The sequence below is a fragment of the Neophocaena asiaeorientalis genome, unplaced genomic scaffold, assembly GCF_003031525.2.
Source record: "Neophocaena asiaeorientalis asiaeorientalis breed wild unplaced genomic scaffold, Neophocaena_asiaeorientalis_V1.1 scaffold256, whole genome shotgun sequence".
NCBI lineage: Eukaryota > Metazoa > Chordata > Mammalia > Artiodactyla > Phocoenidae > Neophocaena > Neophocaena asiaeorientalis.
In genome coordinates this window covers 4,377,200-4,404,723 of record NW_020185324.1, presented here as the reverse complement: position 1 = coordinate 4,404,723, position 27,524 = coordinate 4,377,200, and the positions used below count along the sequence as shown (strand labels likewise).

General features: G+C 40.5%; 1 protein-coding gene across 2 annotated transcripts in view; it reads left to right on the top strand.

Annotated features, from left to right (window-relative positions):
- The window catches only part of GLIS3 (GLIS family zinc finger 3), a 493,473-nt gene that overhangs the window by 421,449 nt on the left and 44,500 nt on the right, over positions 1-27,524 (top strand). For both annotated transcript variants that reach the window (XM_024734311.1, XM_024734310.1), the window contains 2 exons: positions 2,637-2,778; positions 22,189-22,357. In XM_024734311.1, coding sequence (XP_024590079.1) covers positions 2,637-2,778; positions 22,189-22,357 — 311 coding nt within the window. The remainder of the gene's footprint in view (positions 1-2,636; positions 2,779-22,188; positions 22,358-27,524) is intronic.

The window sequence follows — 27,524 nt, the reverse complement described above, 5'->3', positions numbered from 1 at the left end:
TGTAGAAAATTTGGAAAGCAGAGGAAAGGATAAAAAGAAAACAGAGGAAATAAATTCATGATATTGCTGCTAAGAACAAAAATCACTTTTAATATGGATTACATTTCCTTACAGTATTTTGTCTTTGTTTTAATGTAATTGTTATCATTTTGTATACATAATTTTGTGTTTTGCTTTTATATTCATGAACATCATTTTAATGGTTGCATAATATTCCATCAAATTAATGTAACAATAATGCTATATATCAAACTAGAGCACTGCGTATAAATCTTCCTTCACCTTTCTGGCTATTTCCTTAAGGCGAATTCTAAGAACAAATGATTTCAATTATGGGTCTTGAAAAAAATATTCCCAAGTACCATTTGGAGAGTTTGAAACAGTATACACTCCACCCAACAGTGTTTAAGAATGCTTCTCTCACTCTACCTTCACTACAACTACTTCTTTTTTAAAGTGTTGGATAATTTGATACGTTCTTCTTTTTTTAACATGTAGAATATTTATTTATTTATTTTAACATCTTTATTGGAGTATAACTGCTTTACAATGGTGTGTTACTTTCTGCTGTATAACAAAGTGAATCCGCTATACGTATACATATATACCCATATTCCCTCCCTCTTGCGTCTCCCTCCCACACTCCCTGTCCCACCCCTCTAGGTGGTCACAAAGCACTGAGCTGATCTCCCTGTGCATTGCAGCTGCTTCCCACTAGTGAGGTGGATGGACCTAGACTGTGTCATACGAAGTGAAGTGAGTCAGAAAGAGAAAAGTAAATACCGTATGCTAACACATATATATGGAATCTAAAAAAAAAAAAGGTTCTGAAGAACCTAGGGGCAGGACAGGAATAAAGATGCAGACGGAGAGAATGGCATGGACATATATACATTACCAAATGTAAAATAGATAAGTTTTTTAAAAAAAGTTTAGCATTGCATTTCTTTACAATTGTGCTGAACATTATGTTTATTTTCATTTCTATTTCTCCTTTTTAAAAATTTTTGTTCATGTCAAGGGCTGCATAGTGAGTCAGTCCCCTCCCAGGAGATTCTGCTGTGTGCCTCCCTCCTCACTCATTTGATAATTCCTGGACTAGGGAATGTTTAGGATCTTTAAATGATCTGGAAGGCCCTTTTCTGGTCTACTCATCTGGGAGGAAGACAGAGAGGGACACTAAATTTGCTCCCTCTCTCCCCTACTTACATCTCGGCTTTTTTCTATTTCTCTACTCCAAGCCCCAGACTCCCTCCACTTCTGCCTTACTATCCCTCAGATAATCCAGGCACACCACAGAGCAACAGGTTCTTCCCCCATATGTCTGCAGGACTCACTCCCTCACTTCTATCAAGGCTTTTTACCAGTGCCATCTCCAACAGACTTTCTCTGATCCCCCTGTGTCAGGTTGCCATCCCTCATTCCTACTCACTGTCTCCCTTCTCTGAGTCACTCTTCTCTATAGCATTTATCACCATCTGCTATGGCATATATTTTACTGTTCATCATCTGCTTCCCCTCTAGGATATAAGTTCCATAAGACAGTATCTCTAGAGTCTAGAGGAGCGTCTAATGCTCAATAAATAATTGTTGAATGAGACTCAAGCCCTGTATCTAAAGGGTTGGTTTTATCTTGATGAAGACAAAATCAATTTATATGTTCTCTTTAAACACTGAAGATAACTATTTGCAATATCTGTAAGAAATATATTTCTACATTTTTTGAAGATATTATGTTTTTAGACAAAGAGAAGGTTGGTATTTTTATGTAACTAAATCTTCCATTGTGATTTTTTTCAATTCAAATTACACTTATAAAATTCTTTTTCATAAAGAAATTAGATAACTTTGCACCCGTACTTTATTATGCCATTTTTATGGCTCTTTAATATACAAAGAATTAATTTTGTTATTGTGATAAAATGAAGTCTAATTTTTTAATGTGACCTACTGTTGGGATAGTTTGTTGCTTGTAATGACTTTGCTTTTTCTTGTTACCATGTTCCCTAATATTTTAAAACTTAACTTGTGTATTTTCCTCTCATGTAAAATCTACAGGTATCAAATCTCAATGGACATTCTTAATTATCTCTAAGATATTTTCATGATAGTATCTCTGTATTTTAAAAGCACTTTACGGAGGGGGAGGTGGTGGTGGGATGAATTGTGAGATTGAGATTGACATATATACACTAATATGTATAAAATAGGTAACTAACAAGAACCTGCTGTATAACAAAATAAAATTAAAAAAACTAAAAGAAAAAGCGCACTTTACAATACAGACTGAATGCACTTGAGTTTGTTTTTGTTATCACTACAAGTTCTGATAGGATACAGAGCAAATGAAAGAAAATATAATAGGAAGTTGGGTTCCCAGAAGTGGAAATATCAAGGACTGAAGTAAAATCTGCCTCTAGCCACATTTTTCCTGAAACACCTGCCAGGTGTTATTAGAATTAGAAAGCTGACCCTTTTATTGACTCTGTAAGTCCCATGCCTAACCTGTAGTTGTTGCTTGATAAATATTTGTGGACTGAATTGCCTGAGCCTTACAGCATGATAGCCTTTCCAGAGAAGTATTCCAAGGAATCGCCTTCCTTTTCCATCTGTCTTCTGTTTTCTCCTTCTCTTAGCTGCGGTCCAGTGCAGAGCTCCATCCTGACCTGCTCACAGATTGCCTCACCGTGCAGCCCCTGCAGCCCGCCACTTCCCCACGAGATGCTGCCGATAGGGCGGTGGGATGCTCCCCAGGGCCCGGGACTGACCTCTATCCAGGTAATGTCAGCAAAGGCAGACCCAACCACATCAACTACCCTTCTCTAGGCCCTTCACTTTGGTTAATGGAAATGCACACATAAAAATGCTTCTAAGATCATCTGTATTTCACTTTATCAGTAGACTGCAAATTATCCCCCTCCTGTCCTCCGCATTTGATTCCTGAGCTGGGTTTGGCAGCAGACTGTTTTTTCTCATAAAGAAACAAAGTAAAATAATGCATTAACTCTTTAGGTTCTGGACTTCTGCCAAAAGTTCAGTGTACCCAACCCTCCCAGGTATCTTAAATGTATTAATTTGATTTAGACTCAAAGGAAATGTTTTCCCTAATGGAACAGTCACTGTTGTCTTTGCATTGTAAAAGGAAGCCCCAGGTCTCTAAGAAAAAATTTCACATCAGTAAATCAACTTGTAAGAATGTCCATTAATGTTTGTCAACCACTGGGGGAGTAGGGTTGGGGTGGCACTCCCAGAATAGCTTCCTTCTGCCTAGGTTTGAATAATAGATGACTCTACATCTAGAAAAATGTTATGTATGCAGTGAAAAATGAGAAAGGATTAATATGCAATAAGGATGTTATTTTTTTCATTTACTTTCTTGCCTGGATTTGTGTGCATTTTCTACTCTCTATAATGGTGATATACTTGTGCAAACATGATTGGTTAGTCATCCTCATATATGGAAAGCTCTTACTGTCATGCTATGAACATGAAAGCAAAAGTCCCACCAGCTCCACATTCCAGACAATGGGAATTTTCTGTTTTCTGTGAATTACAAATTCTTCTCCCACTCCATCTGGTTCCAGAGCCAGGTTTTGGCAGCAGATTGCTTTTTCTTTTTAAAACTCCTAATAAGCCGTAAAGAATGAAGAATTTACTGATGCATAACAGTGGAATAGGAGAAAGACAAGCTTGTATAACTTTTTAAACTTCACAGTTCTCAGCTGATCCAAATGCAGGGGAAAAGGCATTAAGCAAATATTTCAAGGGGGTCAGAGTCATCAAGACATCCTTAGTGTTGTCCCAGTGTTGGTAGCCCTTTATCAATTGCTTTGGGTACTTATTCTTGGAGAAAACAAAGCCTCAGCTTTTTGAGACCATAGGAGATTAGATTAAAACTTATTTGAAAGGCTGACCAAATCTGACAGAGATTTTGAGTGCAGGTACACATAACACATGAAATATGCCAATGTACAATGTTACCAGCACCCAAATATTTTATATTAGATATATACATGAAAAAGTGTGACTAGCTTTTGTTTGTACATATGTCTGTTTGATTTGCCAAACATTTGATATATGAACATTTATTCTAGCACATTAAATTAGCAATCAGTTTAAAACAGCCTTTAGGGCATTTCCCTACTTATTTAGTCCATAAATCCATGATCTTACTATTATAAATAGCTGGAACCCAGCAATTAGAGAGTAAGAGCTAACCAGAATTGATTGAAAAATGATCCAACATCCAATATAAAAAAATATGGTGATGGGCTGGTCTTGTTGCATTTAAACTTCTTGGAAATGGATTTGGGAAGCCATGATATCTTTGTCTATGAAAAACATTAGTACCTTTGCTGTATGTGGCATACAGTATATGGCTCACTTTCAAAACTTAGGAGTCACATTTGTCTTGATATGTGCTTTTGGGTGTCTGGTAGTATTGTTAAAGTTTTTTTAAGAGGTTTAGTTTGAAACGGCTTTGTCATTCCAGACAGAATTCCTCTTTTTGTTCATGATGCTTTTCTGCATTTGATCTTCAAAACAAGCTGTTAACTTTGAGCCTCTAACTGTGGCAGGCGAGCTGCCAGAGCAGACAAGGAGCCTAGGTTACCACGGCGTCAACAGAGCGTCTTCACATTGACTCGAATTTTCTGTGGCTCTGGGAATATTAGAAACAGGCAGGTGGCCATCTTGCTTAACTTTGTTCCTAGAATTTTACTTCTCTAGTTAGCTTTTAAGTATGAAAGTTTATCTGGCCTGCTTCTTTCTTTACTCCTGCTTCCTTTAGGCTCTATTTTACTTTCTTTGCTCTTGACTTTTTTTTTTTTTAGTTGATTATGTTCTCTGTTTTGCTGAGTAGGCAACAAACAGAGCAGAACAAGGCAGTGAAACTAAAACAACAATTTTCAGCCTTCCTTTTATAGTTCTAGAAATGCAGTTACCAGCAGTGCATGTTCACACCAGTTTCAGACCTGTGCTAAAGATTGATGGAAAGAAGCCAAATAGCAAAACATGCCGAAAGAAAAGGAAGCTGTTCATCAATTAGTTAAATGTAAAATCTGAAGTGTTAAGGTAATTTGATGAAGATTAAGAGTTGGCTAAATGGCAAAAAGAATTTGGAGTCGTTCCCTTAAAATTCTATTATACAAAATCAAGAAAATATTTGTTTAAAGGTTGTCAAGAACTTATACCTATAAGTGCTAGTAAATTGATTTATCATAAAAATATTTTGATGGAAACTTATTGAGTGTATATGGGTGCAAAGGACCAAAAATAGTTTAGCATGAATATCATGATTTTTTAGAACCCACAATGACTGGGCACTTGTGGTTTGAAGAAGTCATGGTTTCGAAATGGAAATTTTTAGTGGCTAGGAGACAGTGATTTGTAAGATTCCAAGGTAGGAATAGTTTGCAGAGCATTAAGGTGAACAGGGAAGATGGCAATTCTGACACATACAAGTCTTGCAAGTCTCCTAACATATTGGCTTCCCTTATTGAAACAAACTTTTCAGTTGATAAGACAGAGTTTGAGTGGAAAGGATTGCACGAAAAGACTTTTATTTCTTTGGAAGAAAATAGTGCCCCAGGTTAGAGCAGCCAAATATTACTTGAGGTCACACTGAAGAAGATTTAAAATTGAGGTGTTTACTTGTCTACTATTCTGAAAAACCCAGGGCTCCCCACCACCGCTCCTGGGTTAACCTGAGAGTAATTTTGTGATCTAACAGGGAGGCCAGGGCAGTGATGAGTAATTCTCAAGGATGGCTCACTTAGATTTTCTGTGCTTTTGTTCAGAAGTTCTGTAACCCAGATAGATAATGCCCCAGGCCAGCCTGTAAATTTAGGTGATTTATCTGGTAATCTGAGGGAGGAGTATTTCATAGCCAGTAGATCAAGGTGTGAATGCCACACTCAAGCCTAAATGCCTGTGTAGATCTTCCCATCAGCGCCCTCGATGAGCTAATAAAGTGGATAAGCCTATAATTAGTGAGTCTGCAATATCATGGACAGCCTGGACCAGTGCCTGGTCTTGGCAGAGAGTCCATTCAGTAACAAAGCATGCTCTGGGGAAGAATTTCTGTCCCATGAGTGATCATAAAAATTACATCTCCCTCCAAACTGAAACTGTACTACAGACTCAATAAAACATGGCCTTTGCAAATGCCCTTAGCCATGAAGACATCATAGAGGCCAGTGTGGTTGAGATATTTGAGTCCCACAGAAACCACCCATGAGGTGAAGAGCTAATGCAACTGGAACAAGGAAATCTGCAAGAATGGGTGGGGGCGGATTTTATTGTTACCACTTCTATGGAGTTATAAAATAATGATGTTTTAGAGCTTATAAGTCCTATTGAATTATCCCAATTTTGAATGTAACTAGATTTTTCAGGAGAAAAAAATGTGTTATGTTCAGATATCATAGGGCATTGTAGAAAAAAGTCAATGACTTGTTTAGGACAGGAATTTTTGAAGCCGTGTAATAGTCGGTCCTCCATATCTTCAGATGCAGAACTCAAGGATACAGAGGGACTTCAGCATCCAAGGATTTTGGTATTTGCACGGGGGTGCTGGAACCAATCCCCCAAGGATACTGAGGGATGACTGTATTGTCATTCCCTTCTCTTCGCCTCGTTACTGGAAAATGAAAGCTTCTCTCTTACAATATCATCATTTTTTTTTTTTACAATGTCATCACTTTTTTAATATATAGCACTGTATTAAATCCATACAATATTTAGCATACTTTAAGAAATAGTTAATGTTTCATTTTAATGTAATAGCTAATGTTTCATTTTAATGCATGGTATATGTTTTAATGCATTTTCTACATTCTTGAGTTGAGTATATTTGCTATCTTGGGACAGCTTGCCGAGTTTCAGGGGCTAGAAATAGTTTCATATAAATGTGCCTCATATAGTCTACTCTCAAAAAGTGGTTGTTAATTCAGGGACTTTATTAGAAGGTTCTAAATTGGCACACAAATTTCCCAATAGGTTAAACTTTATAGGAAAATTGTGAAGATTGAAAAACATGATCTATGTAAAAGTCCTTAAGAGGGCATAGTGCACTGGAAAAAATGCAATAGTTATTAATTGCATTATTTTCAAAAGCACTGCTTTGTTTAGAATTCACAAGAGGTGAAAAAGGGACAGAACAATTTGGAATTGGTGTTGGACCAACACTAATGGGCCAACACCAAGAAGGAGGCAGATACTGGGGTTACAGAAAGGATTTAAAGGGAAACATTTGGCAATAAAGTTATTGTCAAGTCTCTTTGATGTTGCCTTGAACTGCTGTCAAAATCTTGCATTGTTTTTGTAACGTCTCATGTCTGTGGTTTGTCCACAGATTGCATTGGATCCATGAGGGTAGGAGCAAGCCTCATCCTTCTCTATTGTAGGCACTGATAGCTTTAACCTATAGATTTAGCCCTCCCTGCCCCTGAGCCCATCCTTTAGTATGCATTATGTCACCTGAAAGACTTATGAGAACAGGCTGCTGGGCCCCACCCCCAGAATTTCTGATTCAGTAGGTCTGAGTGAGTCAGAATTTGAACTTTTTGCCAGGTATTTCTAACAAGTTCTCAGGTGACACTGGGTGTTGCTGGTCCAGGGACCACACTTTGTAAACCATTGCTCCGGGATCATAAAGTGTGGGAATGTGACTTTTAGCAAAACATGATCCGAATTTTGACTGGTGGAGTTAAAATAAGAATTGCCCCTAATTAACTAGATGGGGGGAATCCTTTCCCAATGAATACATATAGCAAATCACCACGATGTACACTTTAAATATCTTACAATTTTATATGTCGGTTATACCTCAGTGAAGCTGAAACAAAAAAAGAAGTATTTAAAGATGAAGCAAATTTATCACGTGAAAACAGCATGATGGAACTCTGTCCACAAAAGGGAATTTTATGATATTGCTGATATGCTATATATTTATAATGATAAATGGAATAATGCTGCTCTGGTACTTACAATTAAATAATTACAAAGATAATAGAATCAAATAGTGGGGAGCAAAATGCCCTGCAGTGTATATTTCTGTTTCTTATTATAGTGACCCTATAGATTGATATTAAGCGTGTCCGCCCACACCAGAGTTATAATGGCACTGCTCATATTTTGGTTAAGAATAAGATCTTATAACCACCCAACTATAACCAAGTAAGTGTTCAGCATCTATAGTTAAAGAAAATTAAATTCTGATTCCCAGCCAGCACAGGGCACATTTGTATGTATGCAGCTAATGTTAGTGACTTTATATGTTTACAGGCCGCCTAATTTGGTGCTTCACACTTACTCCCTTGTATTCATGTTAGTTTTTCACACAAGATTAAGCTGAATTATTCAGTTATATAATATGTACAAGTTTTTGCTGTAAAAATATTTTTGTGGGTGAGCAAACACAATTCCACACCTTATGGAGGAGGAGAGGAAGGTAGTGAAGCTGGATGATTATAGTTGTGTTCTCACTGGGCAAAGTCTTCCTTGTCTTTATACAATATTTCTCCTTTCTCTCAATTTATGTTATTTTGTTGACGCTCAGATGGGGTGTGGGAAGGAAAGGTTGGATCTACTTTGAAGTGTACCCCAAGCAGGTCTTAGGAAGCAGACAGATGGCAAGATAGAATTCAGGATAGAATTTGTGGACCGAGGAGCTAGTAGCTTTTGTGATTAGGAAGTTATGGGCCAAACTTCTGGGTCCAAAGTTCTGACTTTCTGCTCCAAGGAAAGAGGGATAGAGGTAGTTATATCTCTTTCATGTGGAGAATAAACAAAAAAGAAACTGGACATTTTCAAGGTGTTTGTAGCCACAGTGAAAGTTCATTTTTTACATTTGTATAAGCACTGAAAATGAATGTTAGGAATAGCATAAAACTCTAAAGTGAAGGACATTACTGCATTAGCTTCAATATTACTTGTCATGTTTTGCTGTTAACAGTAATAAGGGAGCATATTGCAGGCATTGTATAAAGAGGATTTTGTGGAATTGACCCATTCCAGGCCACCAACAGCACTGACTCCAAAGACTGACTTTTATAGTGTCTTCCTCAATATTGTCAGAGGATTATCTGCTCCTTTCAGGTGCCCTGGCCATGTCTTGAACCATTAACGCTTCTCTAACAGTAGGCATTCATCCATCAGAAGTTACAGCTGCCTCCTTGGGGTCTTAATTTTCCTACCTAAGTTTCGAGGCTGCTCTAGCCTCACTTTCATGACATTGTTTCTAGTTGCTACCTGAGTTTAGCTTCTTGGACTCCAATCCTGTTCTCTCTTAGTGAACTTAGCTGCTCACATCTGGCTTCTGCTCTGACTCTCATCATCACTGATTTCAGAGCTGAGTCCTACCCTAAAGATCTGTTAACACCTAGCCACATCCTAAAAAGCCGGGGATTTATAATCTTCATGGAACTTTTCTCTGGGGATTTAATAAAAGGTCTATTCCTATGTTATAGGAGAGACTGCAGAAAGTAAACTACCCAGTTGACCCTTGAACAATGCGGGTTCAAACTGTGTTGCTGCATTTATACATGGACATTTTAAAATAGCAAATACTGCCATACTACACAGTGTGTGGTTGGTTGAATTCTTGGATGTGGAGGAGCTGCGGAGATGACTGCGGATACTGAGGGCCAACTATAAGTTATACATGAATTAACACCTGCATTGTTCAAGGGTCAACTGTATTCATTATTGAAAAGAAAAGGGGATAAATTCTCATCAGCGTGCATAAGGGTTTGCTCCTCAGACAGGTTCACAGGGATGCTTATCAAGTTTTCTGAGAAATGGACACACTTCATGAAAATGAATTGCATCAGCTGCCCCAGAAGATTTTGCAATTGGTAAATAACGATCTAGGTTCCATAGTTCTGAAGTACTAAGACAGTTGGGGGTCATATCTACAGAAAAGTAAGGATAGGCAATATTTAGCATCTCTTTTCTTAAGTCACATTACTGGCCACATTTTGTACAAGCCCCCGGATCACTGTGTAGCCAATCTATGCTCAAATAGAACATTTATAAGTGGAAATGTTACTTCTTCCTCTAAGTCAAATTTATTTCCCTCTTACTGAGATAAGTTACTGATCTGACATACATTAAATGACATACAGAGTGCTCAGAACAGTGCCTAGTACACAGTAAGTGTTCAGCATCTATAGTTAATATTATTACTTTTATCCAAATACTAGAAAAATATATATTATGACTCTGTAAAGCAGATAGGAAACAGGTGCCAAAAATTACCCACCACTCCCATTGTTTAAGGAATGGGAAAATATGGAAGCCTAAACAAATTGTAAATTTAATAAGCATCATTTAGTAGAATAAAAGAAAACTAAAATACAGTCCTTTATATTTTATATTTCAGTAATTTTCCCAGTAGTTCACATAGCATTTTTTAAATTCTACTGTAGGTCTCTAGAGAAAAACAAACTGGAATCAGAAGCCCACTGATTCACTTGGGTGGCAATGCACCCAGAATCACAAAGTCCAAATTCTGTTTTGATTGGTACCAGTGTTTGTGTATTCAAATATAACACCGTTTTTTGTTTGTTTTTGTTATTAATAGGCCAGTGTGGTATGACAGAAAGAACGTGGGGCTAAATCTGAGCCCCAATCCTGCCTCTCCACTCACTGAATGTTTAGTTTGGGGAGATTACCTTTCCTCTTTGTAAAATGGTGGTAAGGTTACTGATTCCATTCTCACTAATTGTGAGAATTAGGTGAGTTCACATATGAGAGTTCAGTACACTCCCTGCCTCTGTTAGATGCTCAATTGATGCTCCTTTCTTTTTTTTCCTTCCTCTTTGCTTAAAAGCTTAGAGAATTACTTAGAAACCAAGTCCATGTCTGTGACAGGGACTAGAACCTCTTCTATCCATTCCTTTTAGTACTGGGTGCTACTACTTGGAGTTTAGAAATAGCTGTCCTGAGATAAATTATTCCTTCTGAGAAGAATTCAAGTCAAGATGAGGACTCAGAACTCCCATATTCTAAGACCCAACTTCAGATCTGTACATTAGACATTTTTTCGGTTGCCATAAAGATTAGAAGTATACTTAGGCTGGTCATTACAGAGTGAAAAGGTGCCTGATTGATAAATGAACTTAATCAACATTGAATCTGTGAGGGTGAGGTAGGAGGAGGAAAAAAGAAATAGGATTGATGACTTTGACAAACACAGTTTTACACAATCATTGTGTTGACCTTGCTGAGGTATAACCTTGGTCCCTCCTAATGTCATTTTGTAAATAGACTCTTCCAGGACATGTCATTTTTCTCAAAATATACTACAAAGTGTCTAGAAAACTATTCTTGACTACTTGCTTACTTCAAATTGCTTTTCCATATTTCAAAACAGTTCTCTAGTCTTTTCATGAGGGTTCTTAGTAGTTAACATGCAACAGCTAATGTATAACACCATGGGTCAAATCTGGCTTGCCTGCTTCCTGTTTTTGCATGGCCTGAGAGTTAAGGAGGGTTTTAAGATTTTTAAATGTAAAATGTAGAAAAGATTTTAAAGCCTTTAAGTGAGAACAGTTGCTCAAAGAATTGAGGACATTGCCTCTTGCCTGCAAAGCCTAAATATTTACTGTCTGGCCCTTTATGGAAAAGGTTTGCCAACCACTGCTTTATATTGACATCTGGGACATTCATCAATTACTGAGAGAGATCAAGGAAGCTTATGACTTCCATGTATTTTTTTAAAATATTTATTTATTTATATATTATTTTGGCTGTGCCAGGTCTTAGTTGTGGCATGTGGGATCTTTAGTTGTGGCATGCATGCGGGATCTAGTTCCCCAACCAGGAATCCAACCCAGGCCCCCTGCACTGGGAGCACAGAGTGTTACCCACTGGATCACCAGGGAAGTCCCTGGCTTCCATGTATTTAATCATATTTTGTTTTACAAATCTTCTAGTACATAAGGTTTTGTTGATCCCTGTAATATTTTAGATGTAGCAAATATTTTAGTAGTTTTCTAGTCCATGGGTTTGCAGAGATTTTTATAAGGCCCAGTGCTTAAAACAGATCACAGCAGAGCTGTTTTAGTTGAAGGGATCCAGACTACTTGTACTGCCTATTGCCTAGCATTCCTAGTCCTCCCTTGGGCATTCTGTGGAACCCTGAATGTATTGGCTTTCAAACGGAATTATCAGCAGTAAAGTCCTCACGTTGCAAGCAAACACCTTCAGATGCAGCCTGGGCCATGGTGGGAAGGTGTAAGCCCTCAGTGTTGTGGCTTCCCCTTAGGAAGAAGCTTCCAGAAGATAGGCAAGATGTGGTTCTGGTTCTGATGAGCCCAAGGGTGACAGAGCAATGAGAGGAAGCAGTCATAGTTTAATTCTACCCAGGTCTATTTTTCCTAAAAAGAGAAAAGTCTCAAACCCTTGAATATCCAGGATTATGTTATCTAAAATCCAGGTCTGTTGTAGATATATGTTAATGTCCAGGAGAAAAGCAAAAAGTTAAAATATTGGGCTTCCCTGGTGGCGCAGTGGTTGAGAGTCCACCTGCCGATGCAGGGGACACGGGTTCGTGCCCCGGTCTGGGAAGATCCCACATGCCGCGGAGCGGCTGGGCCTGTGAGCCATGGCCGTTGAGCCTGGGCGTCCGGAGCCTGTGCTCCGCAACGGGAGAGGCCACAACAGTGAGAGGCCCGCGTAATGCAAAAAAAAAAAAAAAAGTTGAAATATTGAACTTTAGGAACCCATGTGGTCACTTTCCAACAGGAAAGATGCTTACTTCCTCAAAAATAACTTTCTACCAGCAGCAAAGATGCTTGAAGTTCATATAACTGAAGACAACTGTCCATTCCACAGGTAGAGAAAAGCCTTTAAATTCCTTGAGAAAGGTTGTATGTGGGCACAAATTCAGGATAACATGTAAATGACTTATCAGAGTCTATCTTGAAAGTAAACTAGGAAGAAATACTGAGTATCTGAAGGCAAAAATGGGAAGAGTGTCCACTTCGTGGGCAAAGTGTGAAAAAAGAGGGAAGGGTTTCTCTGGAGTCACAAGGAAACCAAATTCTTCAGCTATGGAGGTTTTCCCAGGGTTAGTGGCAATTGCAGGCTTCGGTTCCCCACTATAGCACAGTTCCCCAAAAGGGCTATTGTAACTCCATCATACAGAGCTAGGAAAGGGAGAGGTGTGCTGGGAGAGTTCAGAGTTGGTAAATCAGCTCTTGAGTTGGCTGAAAGAATATTGCATTAAAAATTGGATTGGCTATCGGTGCTAAAAATCTGTTTCCAGAAAGCCTTCTCTGTGAAATGTTTTCAGAAGTCACATGAAATTAGAGTGGGTGGAGTTATCTCAGCAGTATCTGAAAGGGAGGAAACATCTTTTGTGGTTAACATGATACAGGTAGGAGATAGCTAAGGGATGAATAATGAGGAGTTGGAGAACCCAGTATGTTTTTTTACTAAAATTTCCGGTTTTTTGACTGAGTCAGACTTTATTTGCAAAAAAAGAGATGAGGAACATTCCTGTAAGAATTTCCAGGAATGGTTGTCCATTCCTGCTCCATCTTTCTTCTTTCTTTCTGCTCTCCTACTCTGCTCAGAATGGGATAACATAACACACAGATGCAATACTGGATTTTTTTCAGAGTAGTCTGAGTTGTTTGCTGGTTCAAATTATTTTAATGACTTTCTCTATAACTAACTCTCTGCGAGCAAATAAGTGTACAGGTTGGGGAGTGAAGGAAAGAAAGCTAAGGTATGAGATTTGAGGTTAGATATGTCATGCATTGTCTGGAAAGACCCAAGAGGGCTGCGTGAAATGCTGGTCCCAGAGAATTTGAGACAGCTGCCAGGTGATGCCATTCTACTTGTAACTAACTGTCTTTGTTCTGAAATGCAGATGTTTTAGAAGCTTTTCCTAACATGAAGTTAATTACACCTGGTGTTTCAGAATGTTTGATGGTAACCTTTGGCATTTACATGCATGATGTCAGCCATTATCTTCTAGTTGTGTTGCCATGTGTTCCAGAAAGGCATGTAAGCATGTATCCTCTTCCAAACACTAATAACTTCTTTCCTGGCTATAAATCCAGCTGCGTGATGTGGAAATGTAATTGAGCAGCCTACATAGATGTTTGGAGCTCATGTGGGAATATCTATTTGTAAGAGAACCTGAATATTCATGTAACTGTCCAGACATCAATAAACTTTCATTTTACCGTGTTTATTTCTGTTCCCCAGTGAACAGCAGCACTCTTAAGCTCAGAGTTAATAGGCACGTTCTTCAGAGATGTACCCTCTCTTACCTTAATAGGACATCTCCCTAACACATTTGTTTATCGGTTGCCAGGTAGCTCTCCCATCAGGTGACATGAGTATGTTTTCTTTGTCTTAGTGCACAGGTGACAGTTACCATTGTTTGCCATCAATTAGCTTGGGGTAGCATGTCAAGGATGTACAGGTGGTGTCACTTTACTCTGACAGCCACCCGATCCAGTTGAGGAGGGATTGTTTCATTATCCTCTTATCAGGGCTGCTGGATAATGATACTCTACACTGCAAAGTGGGAGAAAAAAAAGACAGGCAGAAAGAATAGATTTTTAGGGATTGGCAATGTTAAAATTATTCATGCCTCGAGGAGAAGGGAAAGATTAGAGAGCTGACAGGGCAAACCCTTAAGAAGCTTCTTTTTCCTAATACAGATGGAATACGGAATGATACCCTTACTGATGGAGAAAGAGAAGAGGGGGGAAGTGCCCAGACATTAGGAGGAAAGAAAAAGAGGAACTAGTCCCTTCTGCTCATAGCGAGCAGGCAAGGATTAGCTGCCATCTCTCTCCCATTCTCCAATTAACCTCAAATTCAGCCTTCCAAGTGCCCATACCGGGACCTTTTCCTTGCTAGAAAACTCTCTGGTTTGTGGACTTAGGTCATGAGAGCATTTTCCACTGAACAACAGTGCAACTGAATGGTTTCACGGTGAAATACAAAGAACTGCAGAAGGTATTGGGACACAAGTTTTCATTATTGAGGACCAAAACTCCAGTCACCACCACCCACCCCGCCCCGTGTTGGTCATTTTCTTCAGAATGACTGAAGGGAAGTCTTTTTTGAATTCTGAAAATTAACCACGGCTGGATCTTTATGCTGTTGGAGAAACAAACACAAAGAAGTGCTGAAAATGTAAAAATACTTCAAGATAAACTAAGCTTCAAGGTGGACAACTGTGTTGACATTTTAGTAACAGCCCATTTTCGCTCCTTAACGAAGTGCAGTCATGCTTGAAAATGACTTATCTTTTAAACTGAAACGCATTATGGGTTGTAACTCAAAGGTGTGTATTACTCATGTAAAATGAAGTACAGCATTTTAACCCTATGAGGATTCTTTCACAGGCCCTGAACACTTTATACCAACTTGCATTAGAAAAGTTGAACAAAAAATGCTTATTATTAGAGAGTATGATGTATATGCTCTTCTGCATTTTAAAATGACTCTAGTTCACAGTTTATATTTATATGCCTCTTTAGGTAAGAAGCCATTCTTTATTGGAGATTTACCATTTTGGAGCAACATGCCTTTGTCTTCTCCATCCTGTTAATTATAGGAATAATTACAATAATATAAATAGGCAAGGAATAGCAACAATGGTTTGTCGAGCACTTAACCATGGTCCAGACATACTTAACACTATGCTAAGTGTTTCCTATATATTGTATAATCCTCCTCGCCATCCTGTGAGGTATTATCCTTATTTAAGATGAAGAAACTGAGCTTAGGTTAAGTGACTTGCCCAAGACACGTTGCTAGTAATTGGTAAAGCTCACTTTCAAACCCAGGTCCATCTGACTCCCAGTGCGTACTCTTTGTTCCTTTAATAACCACCCTGACACTATCGCTCCTGAGTGCCCAATTTCTGGTAGGCCAAAGTAGCTAAAATTTTCATTGCAGTTCAGTCATTTCCTGAATCCTTCCTAGGTTCAAATTTCTCCTGGAGGGAGCCTTGAGGAGGAAAGACAGAGACAAGATTGAGCTCACCCTTTGAATGGGGCCTGTAATTATTTTTTAATATCTCTGTGAAAGCCGACTTAGCCTGATTTCATTGATTAGTTTACCCCTCTGTACCCAGACCCTGGAAATAATGCCCAAGAGATGAGTAGTGAGCCCATACCTCTTCCCATGTACCAGCCACCAAGCATTAAATGTCATTCCTCTGTGTCCCAACTCTGGCACTGATTATAAGTGAATTCACAATCTATGGATAAGATTGGTTCCCCTTGTCCTATGAGAGCAGGCCCTCTATGAAGTGCAACACCATGGCTTTTCAAGTAATCATAAATGACTCTGAAAGCATATTTACTGTAACTGCTAGGTGGCAACAGATCTGCCCAGTACTTCTCTTCTTCGTGCATTATTGACAGAGGCAGTGGCCTTTCAGCCCACGACATCAACATTGTGCTCGCTTGTGGTAACAGGTGCATATATCTGATTGCTCATGAAGAACCCCTCCCTGCCTTCCTTCTTTCCCACCAGTGGATCGACATGCTCCTGACAAGCATCTGAAATCTTTATTTCAGAAAAAGCCCATCTCCTACTGGCTGTTTGTTTTCCAAACCAAATAATTCAGTTAATTTCTTGCTTGAGTTAATTTTCAGAGCTGGAAAATTTCAGCCACGTTGAGGTCACTTTAGTACTTTCAGGCTGGATAGAAGCAAAAATGGGAATCTACTTTTTGGATCCTAACCAGCATTTTGGTGTTTAAAACTACCCATGTGCTTTGTGTGTGGTGGGGGAGGAGTGCCTAGTGACTCCAAGCAGCCTTTACAAGTGGAGTATGCAAGGGTTCTGATACGGTATCAACACTCCTATGCCTTTGTTTTTGCATCCATCTTGCATTTGAGAGGCAATATGTGTGATGGTTAGAGGCACATGATCTGAAATCAGGTTTCCCAAGTTTGAATTCCAGGACTACCACTTACCAGCCACAAGACCTACATACGCCAGGTAACCTAATCAAGAACCTGATTAGGCCTCAAGTTCCTCAATAGTAAACTGGAGAAAGGTTTGCAAAGTACTAAATAAATGTCATCTATTGAATCTGGGGCATGGGGCAGGCAAGAAGATGAAATACAGCAGAGATATGGTCCAACACCTACTGCTCAAAGTGCAGTCCCCAGACCAGCAACCCCAGCATTGCCTGGGACTTTGGGAATTTGATAGAAGTTCAGAATCTCAGCACTTGCTGCCTCCAAGACCTAGTGAATCCGAATCAATATTTTACCCTGGTGAATTGTTTGCAAATTAAAGCTGGAGAAGCAGGATTCTAGCTGCCCATACAGTTTTGAACAGAAATATGCCCTCCAGTTGACTGTTTTTAATATACCTCAGCCTGACAAGGGAGGTCTTCTTCCCTGCCCTCTAAAACGATGAAAACATAGTCATGAAACAATGCCTATGGTAGCCTTCCCGGTCTCTGGGGATGGACCTGAGACAAGTAGACTTCATTTCAGGAAGTTTCCTTGCCTGAAAAACTCCTTGCCTTTCTCTAGTCACACAGTGAATACATGACAGCTGAAGTGTCCCCAAGGGTGCCCTGTCCACACCCGTTAGACTTATAGATTAATTGTTTTCATTTGGATAGAGAGAGTGCTGCCTGTTAACCCAAACTAACCTGAGCCAGTTAAAGCCTCGAGACTAGAATGCCCTGGTCCCAGTAGCTGGTGAGATGGCATCTGGGGACCACACAGATCAACAGATGCTGCTTTGTCAAAATTAAAAAGCCCAACTGTGTCACCTCCACCTCCTCTATAAGGAGATGGGGTGAGGGACTGTAGCGAGCTAAGCCCCAGAGAGAAAGAAAGACTAAAGCAGCAGGGAGGCCAGCTCCTGGTCCTCTGCTGGAAGTAGGGCTCACAAATTCATCTCAAGACCAAGCTTTTATTCCCTCGGGGAGTCCACCATCTCTTAATCACAAAAGCAAGAAGAATTTCCAGTATGTTGCTCCGCCATGCCTAATCAGTTGTCCAGCTGCCAGGCACCAGTGCAGTCTAGAGGCTCACCTAAAAGCCCTCCTCCAGCCTTGAGGTCAACAGTGACCCCTGAGGTGACATAGACAATGAAGGCCGCCCCCGTAGGTAGCCTGTGTGTGCTGCCTGATTTGATCACAACAGCTTTGTTAATATTGCCCTAGATGCTGGAGGGTTCAGTTCTCCTCCTTATGCTTTGATTAATAGGCCTCATTGTGTGCCCCATTAGTGGAGTTTGGAAAATCATTTTGGAAGGAAATTTTTCCTTTTGTGAATGACCTTACACTTGCACTCTGACATGGAGATTTTCTTCCTGAGGTTAAAAAAATCACTTGGCAAAGCCTGAGCATCTGTCTGTGGGCAGGTCTGTGTGAAGGTCTCAGGCATTTGACTTCAAGCATTAAGAGACTAGTGCCTGCCTGGTACAGAGTAAGGGCTGGAAAATTGTGTTTGAATGAATGAATATTCTTAGACTATAGTAAGATAGAATCCTGGATGTATGACTTTGATAGCTGGAAATTCCTAGAAGTCAGTGTAAGTAAGAGGCATTTCCTGTGCCATAGTGGCAATTTCTAAGAAATATGGATCTTTGGTAGAGGTCAAAGGCAATCCTACTGAAGCCACTGATACCTGACTCCAGAGTTTTGTCCATTTTGTACGAAGGATATGTGAGATGGGAGTTGGATGAATGTTGGAAAGCCATGCTCTATTGTTACTTCCTCTGAATCTCTGGTCATTGTATTGATCCCAGGCAACATCCACAAACATTGCCCTGGGCTCTGCATGCAAAGTGCTCTGTGTAGACACTGAATTATAAGCGTCTTCTAGGTTATCTAACCGGAAGAGAATTTGTCTTACATTTCTCATCCCATTTGTTAGAATATAGAGGCAAGTCCCAGGCTTCATTTTGCTGACAGGCAATTTCGTACACCCTACGTAAGAAACTGTTTCATACACTTTTTTTATATACTTTAAATTGAACCCTAAAGCCTCCCTTTCTTCCTCTTGTGGGGTCTGCAGTCAAAGGGTCTCTGCCTGTTCCAGTGTCATTCACTGGCTGTAGCAGTGGAAGGAAGGGCTGTAGATGTGTGTTTGACTGTTGGTCAGTCAACACGTGACCTCAGCACAGCTGGAGGGCATGTTTCTGAGCCTCCGGCCCTAAACCACACACCTCTTATGTCCCACCTCACATCCCCTTCACCACGTGTTCCTACCAGTGGCCATTGCTACGGCAACCAGGCATAACTTGGCAGCATCCCCTCAACTGCACTGGCTTTCTGTCCCCAGGCTTCTCTGATGCCCTGGTCTTGGACATCTCTGAGAACCTTTAGCCACTGTGGTGCATGCGCCTACTTGGAAGTGTGAGAGAAGTAACACCCTTTACCAGCGGGGAACAGGAGTTGGTGGATAGATGTTCCTTTCTGTCCTTGTCCTACTCACGGAGCCCAAGACGGACTCCAGTGGCATTTAGATTGTGTTCGTCTTTGTTTACTCAACAAACATGAATGACGTGTTGACAAACATGAATGACGTGTTGGAGACAGTAGGCACCAAGGGTGTCTGGTTCACTAGTCTATCCCAGAACCTGGCTCAGTGTCTGCCAGATGGTAGGTACTCCGTAAATATTTGTGGAATAATTGGCTGCTGAGAGAGGAATGAGAAGAACGCAAGTAACTGCACACACAGCAAAAATATTAAAATAAGTACAGAAAGGTAGAGGACATTACAGGCAAAAGCATAATAACGTAAATTGCCGTGACATAGTTGAGGTGTGGTCAGTTGTCTGATTTGGCCAGAGTTTAGGGCACATTTTGGGATTTGGGGGGCACAAATAAGGCAGTGTGTTAAAGTGTTGAACACCGTTTGATGTTCTATACTAGTAAGTCTCAGTATTTTGGTATAAGGATTTATAGAGGTCTGTTCCCCTCATTCAGCTGCCACCTCCGCAAGGACAGGGGCACACATATTGTAGAGTGGCTAGCATGTAGTAGGCACCAAATAAATATTGAATTTAAAAATTAATGGTTGGAGGATAGATGGATGGATGCATGATGATGGATGGTTGGTCCTGGCTATTAAGTGGGCTGAAGGAGAGGACCTTAACCAGGCCTAACTTTCAGTGTGTGGCAGGCTGCACACAATACCAAATTTCCCAGCCTATTTCTTTGCAACTGATGCAAAAACACGGCTAATATAGCTAATGTAGGCCTTTGGGAAGCAGCACATTTTCTATTGAAGCATAGAGCAAAGCATGGAGTGTGTACACCAAGTTTCTGTGTTGCTCATGGGTTGTAAACAGCAAGGCAGCACTTCTTTGTGAAAAACACACACACATATATACAAAAATACCTCCAGCGGATAATGTGATGGGTACATTCAGCAACTACAACAAAATAAATAGGAGAGCTCACGTTTCTACATTAAGGCAGAAAAAAGTTAGCTGTGTTTCCACAGTGTCTCTGTGACCTTCTCATTATTCCATTAGTTTTTGGAATAGTATATAAAACACCAAGCTTCATGCTGACAAACACCGTATTGAAACTATTGCCGCAGTCAATCCAAACAGCCTTTTCCCGTGGGTAAGATTACTATTTGGAATACAAGCAGAATGCGGCTGCTTGAGCAAGCTGAGCATAAATGAGGTAGTGATCCATAAGGTGACTCTAGCGAGTCTGCAAACGTGCAGCTTTTCTGGAGGCTGACACACAGCAGAAGCTCTGCATTGCCCTTTTGAGCTGGTAAGCATTTTCTAGTCTCACCACCTCTTCAGGACTTGGAAGACTGTGGAGGATGCAGGCGTCTAAGGACAAGAGCTAACCTGACACAATGCTGACTTACCAGAAACAAAACCTTCAAATGAGATCACACTCCTATCAGTAGCTTTTTGAGCGCGAAGATGATAACTCTGCTTCTTCACAAGTTCCTTTAAGTACTTGAACTCTTGTTCCATTGGATTAAGCTTTCAGGGGCTGGGTCATTTGGGGGTATTAACTCTATCCTGGAGAGGTTGGAGAAAAGTGGTGCTGGTCTAAAAATACAGCTCCCTGAACTTTTAAACCTTCAAATCTCTTTGATTATGTGGCTTTTTTTCCTTAATCCTGAACCTGGTTTTTTAAATTTTTAAAAAATCCATTTATTCTTTGATATCAGTAGAGTAAGTTCAAAAAGAGCAAAGATGGGTATAAAGCTTGGCGTAGCTTTGTATAGAGAAGGAAGTTAAAGAGAGTCAGCATAATGATGCTGGTATGATTGCAGCATAATGAGACGTCTGCTGAGTAGATCCAGGCACTGAGAGAGCTTCTCTGATAGTGATAGACTCCGAAAGTGACAAGCCCCATTTTCTTCTGTGACATGGTACCAATTAGCCGATCTAAATGGGCACATATTTAAGTTTGAGGTCACGTACAGTTCTCAAAGGCTAGGCTGCCCCCAACAACGAGGCTGTAACTCACACTCTGTGTCATAATAGACAACAGCGGGAGAAGATCCCGGAGCAGTTTTTGAGGCCCCTTTTCCATATTTTGTGGTGTTGGGAGAGGAGTCATGTTTGCTGAAGACTAAGTACATTTATCCATCACACCTTTGGGAAATGCCCAGGGTCAGTTAGACTCTGAAGTTAAAAGAGTGTAGGATGCTGCATTGGTACTAGGATCAGGGGAAGCTCTGTTCTCATTACATTGATTTAGCAGTGACACGGAGACTGGGCATGACCCACAGCGCCTCACTGCAGCACGGAGAAGAGGAAGAAGGCCTGTGTCGTATCCTTCTGGGTCAGCAGACCGCATATTCTGTTACCTGACTGTCCTCCCCTGTGACTGAAAAGTGCTAATACAGAGACCTTCGCCCAGGTGCAGACATTACAAGATTGGCTAATTATACAGTGTCCAGACAGGGAACTTGCCGGGCAAGGCAGCTCTTATGAGACGAACCGTGAATGTCAGCCTGGAGCGAGCTGAACATGGACTCCTCAGACAGCAGTAAAGGCACATTATCCGGGGAACCTGTTCCACCATAAACACAAAAGCTGTGTATATCCAATAAGGGGAGAACTGTTCCCCTAAAGCCACCAAAGAGAAAAACAAACAAGCCCCTAAAATGTGCTTGCTGCCAGCCTTCAGTATTTAAAGAGTGCGTGCTTCCTCTGGGGCGCGGTCTGATGCTTGTTCTCCCTTGATTTCAGCTTCAGTTTTCTCCAGCAATCATTCAGGCCGAAGCGGGACAGCTGCTGGGGCCATGCCAACCCCACATCCAGTCAGTCACCCTTCTCCAGGACATAACGTACAGGGGAGCTCCCGCAACCCCTCCTCCCAGTTACCTGCACCCACAGCTGCGGACGCGGGAGCTGAGAGGTAAGGCCATCCGTCTCTCTCTTCTAATAGGTGGCACCGCCAAACCTCCCTCCACCAAGAAGAGCTTTGACAGTTGCTGAAGTTTATTAATAATCCATTGGTGGGTTGAATTACCCAAAGGTGACATTTTAAAAGTACATGCACAAAACACGTGAACCGAATATCTCATTATCTGTTTTATTTTCCATGGGAAAAAAAATAAAGATACTGGCAATAGCCCACTGAAGTGTCTGATGCTGGGGAGATGCATCAGAATGTTCCTGTCATTCCTCAGTTTGTTTCAGGGACTCAATTTTAAGATAATGTCCCTACAGGTTGACATGCTTTCCAGAAGTAAGGTGGTACCTTCAGCACATAGATCAGTGGTGTTATCTTAAGAATATAGCATAAAAGGGCACAGGATTTTATACGCACTACCAGAAAGGGGCTGTTCACTGAATACTTTATGTTGATACCACCCTCATAAAGACTTTCTGGGAGAAAATTTTTCAATCTTGACACTTCGGTCCCTGTCTTTGGACTGCCCAGCCCTCCAGTGGTGTGGACAGCATGCTACTTCTTTCATTCTCCTCTCCACTCGTCATCTGGCTTGAACTGACCTAGACATCCACGGGAAAAAGTTCTTGTGGGCACCCCTATGCAATCCTGGAATAGTAGGCATTTGGTAGACAAAATAATGGGTTGAATAGGCAACTGGAGTAAAAGTTTTGAATCGTTGATTTCACCAGCAGTCTGTGGTTTTGTTGGTGTTGGCCTGGTCTAGGAGTTTTTTAATGTGTTTTTAAGTCCACTAAGCCATATTTTTAAATTTTATGCCTACCCTTTATTAATACATCTGTTCATTTAATAAGCATCTGTTGAATACTTGCTATGTGTCGTACATTTTGCTGAAGATGAAAAGATGATGAAAACCTGGTCCTGCCATTATAGGATTTGGTAGTGAAGGCAGACATGCAAACAACATATAGTAATGCTGGTTGGATAAATGATGTAACAGAGGTGCCACAGAAGCTCTATCTCTGCCTTGGGGAGGGGGAGAAAAGAAAGACAAGAGTGATCTAGGCATTACAGGAAGATTTATCCACCACTCTTCCAGGTGGATAAATGGGGAAGAGCATCCAAGGTAGCCAGAGGAACATATGTAAGACATGAGAGGGGGAAGGACACATGGAGGGAGCAAGGTGCCAGTAACTCAGGTGGCATCATCAGGTAGACATGGCGGATGAAGTCAGGTGAGAATGGGTTTGCTCATGGGGAACAACCACGCTGAAGATTTTACCCCTGCTCCTACTGGAAGTGAAGAACCATTATAGACCCTTTCTTAGGAGAGAAACACATCAGATTGTCATTTTAGAGAAGCAACTCAGGTGACAAGATGGTAAAGTAATTGAGGTTTGAAGCAGGGATGAAAGGTAGGGAAAATAAGAAGGAGGTTATTATAGAAGTCCTTATGAACAATATGAGGACCTGAGCTAAGGCAAAGCAGTCAGGATGGAGAATTTATTCAAGGGCGATTAGTTAGGAGGCAGAATCACTAATTATAAATATATGTGTGGGGTAAACAGGAGGGACCAAAATTAATTCCTGAGTTACACCCCGAGACATCAAGATGGAAAATGGTGCCGTTAACAAAGGAAAAGAGGGTTTTGAATAGAGGTGAGGGTGGGAAAGAAGGAATGATAATAAATGGACTTTAGGGTTTGGACTTTCAGGTGGCTGTAAAACATCCAGGTGGATGTGTCTGGTAGGCAATTGAAACATGGATCAGAATATGTTAGACTTAATCCTAACACTTCTATGTACATGGTTATGTGTAAACAAATTATTAGCCTTCTCTCACAGGATCTGTCAGCAAAGCAGTGCAAATGCTAATCATCTATTAAGTTCACAGACTTGCCAGTTGTTGGATGTATTTCTGTAAGTTCAGATGAGCTTATTCATTTTAGGATTTTATTTAGTTCCCAGTTGAGTTTTAAATGATATTATCCGTGGGCTTTTCATCATCCCATTTCATTCTGCCTGGCCAAGCATCATACCCTACAAGATAGTGAAGCTAAGAAACCATCCATAGGGACTTCCTCCTCTTTGTCTCATCTTATTGGTAGTTATAAAGACTCTTTACAAGAATATAAGAAAAAGGTAATCTGTGTGTCTTCTTTTTTGTACACAGCCTTTAAAAGAATCAATGTAGAAGAAGATTTTAACCATTATTAGAGTCAAAAACAACAACCACCCAAACACCTGATTAAATCCCGGCTCTCACAGTTGCTGATTGTTTGAATGTGTTCCGTGGATGCTCCTGCTGCTTGGGTTGTTTCTGGGTTTGTTTTTAACATTTCATTTTGTTTTATTTTATAATTATTTTTTCAATTTCGTCTTTTGAATGTTGGTAACATATTAAAAAATTTCAAGAACGGCACAGTGAACACCCATATACCCTGCACCCATGTGCACCCATTGTTAACATTTTGCCACCTTCTCTCTCTCTTTCTGTCTCTTTCTCTTTCTGACTTGAGAGATCCTTTATTTGTCTGTTTGCTTGCTTCCCTGTTGTTTCTGAACCAATCTGAGAGAATATCTTGGGGCTTCCCTGGTGGCGTGTCCCCCCAAAAAAAAAAAAAAAAAAAAAATCATCTTCTTCTTCATTATTATTATTATTGCTTTTTTCATGACATTGACAGTTTCTAAAGAACTGAGGAGATTTATTTTGCAGAATGTTCCACAGTTTGGACTTGTCTGATATTTTTTCCTCCTTAATAAACTTGTTCGTTTGGGGCAGGAATAACACATAGGTGATGGGGTGTTCCTTAGCTCTTTTGAGCCTTAGTTTGCACTCATGGGGAATTAGGATTAGACGAACCAAAGCAGGTAAAGCACCTAGCTTGTTACATGGCATAAGGACAGGCAACCTTGGCATGGCTGAGAGATTCAGGTTTGTAAGCCAGAGGATGTTGTCAGATGATTGCAGTGGCTGATAATATAATCATGGAAGGGAAAATGGAGAGGCAGAGGAAGGTGGTGTACTTTGCATGGCTGGGTGAATGAAGTGGATATTTTCACTTTTGTGGCTTTGCCTTTTTGCTCTGCTCTCCCCACAGGATGTGAGCCCCATTCCTATGCCAGCCCAGCTGGCAGGAGCAAGGGCGTGGAGGTTTATCTCTTCCAATCAGGTTTGGAGATGAGGATGACTGGAGAAACAGCCCTGAATTATTCACTGTGTTTGCACTAATGTCCAGCATAAAAACACTAAGAGGAAATGTGCTTACCTTCCGCTTTGGGTTTATATATCTTTGCCTCTGTTTGCCTGGGAAATTCCCCAGTAAAAACCCCAGCAGTTTTCCTAACGGAAATAAGTTTATCCACTTTGCGATTTTTAGTGAGAAACTGGCATTTTTTCCCCTGCTTTGCGGGCATTGATTCATCATTTATTTAGCTTTAAATTGTTAATAAAATGGGCTGAGTCACTGTCATACGTCAGGAAAGGTCCACTACATCTATCCAGTTAACATCTGTTTCTTTGATCCTTACCACCGTAAAATAAAGTAAACGCAAGTTCTCTCAATTTGATGAGGTTCCATTTTTATTTTGAAATATTATCTGAATGACACATCGTTTCAGTGATTTAAGCTGAACCACACCACATCACCTAATGTTGGTTTAAAATTATTATGGGAAGTGGTGTTTTACTATGTCATATTGAACGAGCCAGTGGTACTTTATGACAGTGGGAACTCGGCGTCTTCGGAAGTGTTAATTTATTGGGTTTCAAAGTATGTCTTTTAGCCGAGAGAAAACAAACATTGATGGAAGTCCCTTTTTGAGATGGAGAAATCTTGCAATCCCAAGAAAAAGTCAGCTGGATTTGTGTCACTCATCTTGTTCAAGAGCATGTTGGCTGCCTCTCCCCTTCTAAAGAATGCCACAAATATGGTGTGCTCTGTTGTATAAGTGACAGAGTTTAGGGGGACTTGTGGATTTACCAGAGTGGAGCGACATGTAAAGGGCTTCCTACAAGCCCCACCTCTGAGCCAGAGAAGACTGAAAACAAGGAAAGGATGTGCTCTCCCCGTAGAGAATGCATTCTAGTACAGGAATCGAACAGCAGAGAATGTTAGGGGCAATTTTTTTGGAGAAAGTAATCTAAACACCTTAGCTAAATAAGGAATGTCAGTTTCTTGAATCTGTATGAAGTATTGGGAAGCCTTACTGTTTTCCATTCATATCAGATGTGATACTGCTAGAATTCTAGGGACTTCGATATATGTGCAGTCTTTCTACGCCTTTGGGTAACCAGGGCTGGTCTTCACAGATAGCATTTTCTTATTCACCATTGGGAACATATTGTAGCTTTCCTGGATGCCAAGGGGTTAAAGATAGCAATTGTTTTCTATGTCATGTCTTTGCAATCATGTAAAGTTCTTTAGCTCTAGTCAAACCAACCTGCTCACTGACTTAGCTTGGTTGTTTTCTGCATCTTAATTCAGGATCTTTCTCTACCTAAAGAGACAATAAGGATATTCCCTCATTATCTTATTCTTGACTAAATGTTATCAGCCTGGGGCTTGGCTTAGTTTTCAGCCCAGAAAGCCTCCTTGCCTCTTGCAGCTCCCCAGTTAAATCTGTCTCATTTATTTTCCATTTCCCAGATGTCCACTTGCTACCTGGATTATTAGTTCTTTGAGGGCAGGAGCCCAAAATTTCCTTGTAACCTCCAGGGTTCCTGTGATGCTAAGGCAGGTTTGACAAGGGAAAAGGACCAGTGAGGGGAATGCCTAGGAAACAGGGGGTCATTGCCAACTCCCACTGCCCAGGTGGGAGATTCCTAGAAAGGATTACTCCCCTTGATTCATTGGTCTGAAGGATGGTGACCTCAAAGTTCCAGCATCTTATGTAACCTGCATACTTCTTTCTATACAATACATAGTTGCTCTAATACATATGTTCACACACACACACACACACACACACACACACACACACACTGCTAGGAGTCTCTTGCCATCACCCATTGCTGGGGTTCCCTTTGCTTTCCTGTGGTCTTTAATACTAGATGCTCAATACTAACTATTCCCACATATTTGCATCTGTAGTATCTGAACAGCTCAAAACTAGGCCTGCTGCTTTGCTGTCCTTCCCACCGTAGGACTTTCTTAGTAAACAGGGACAC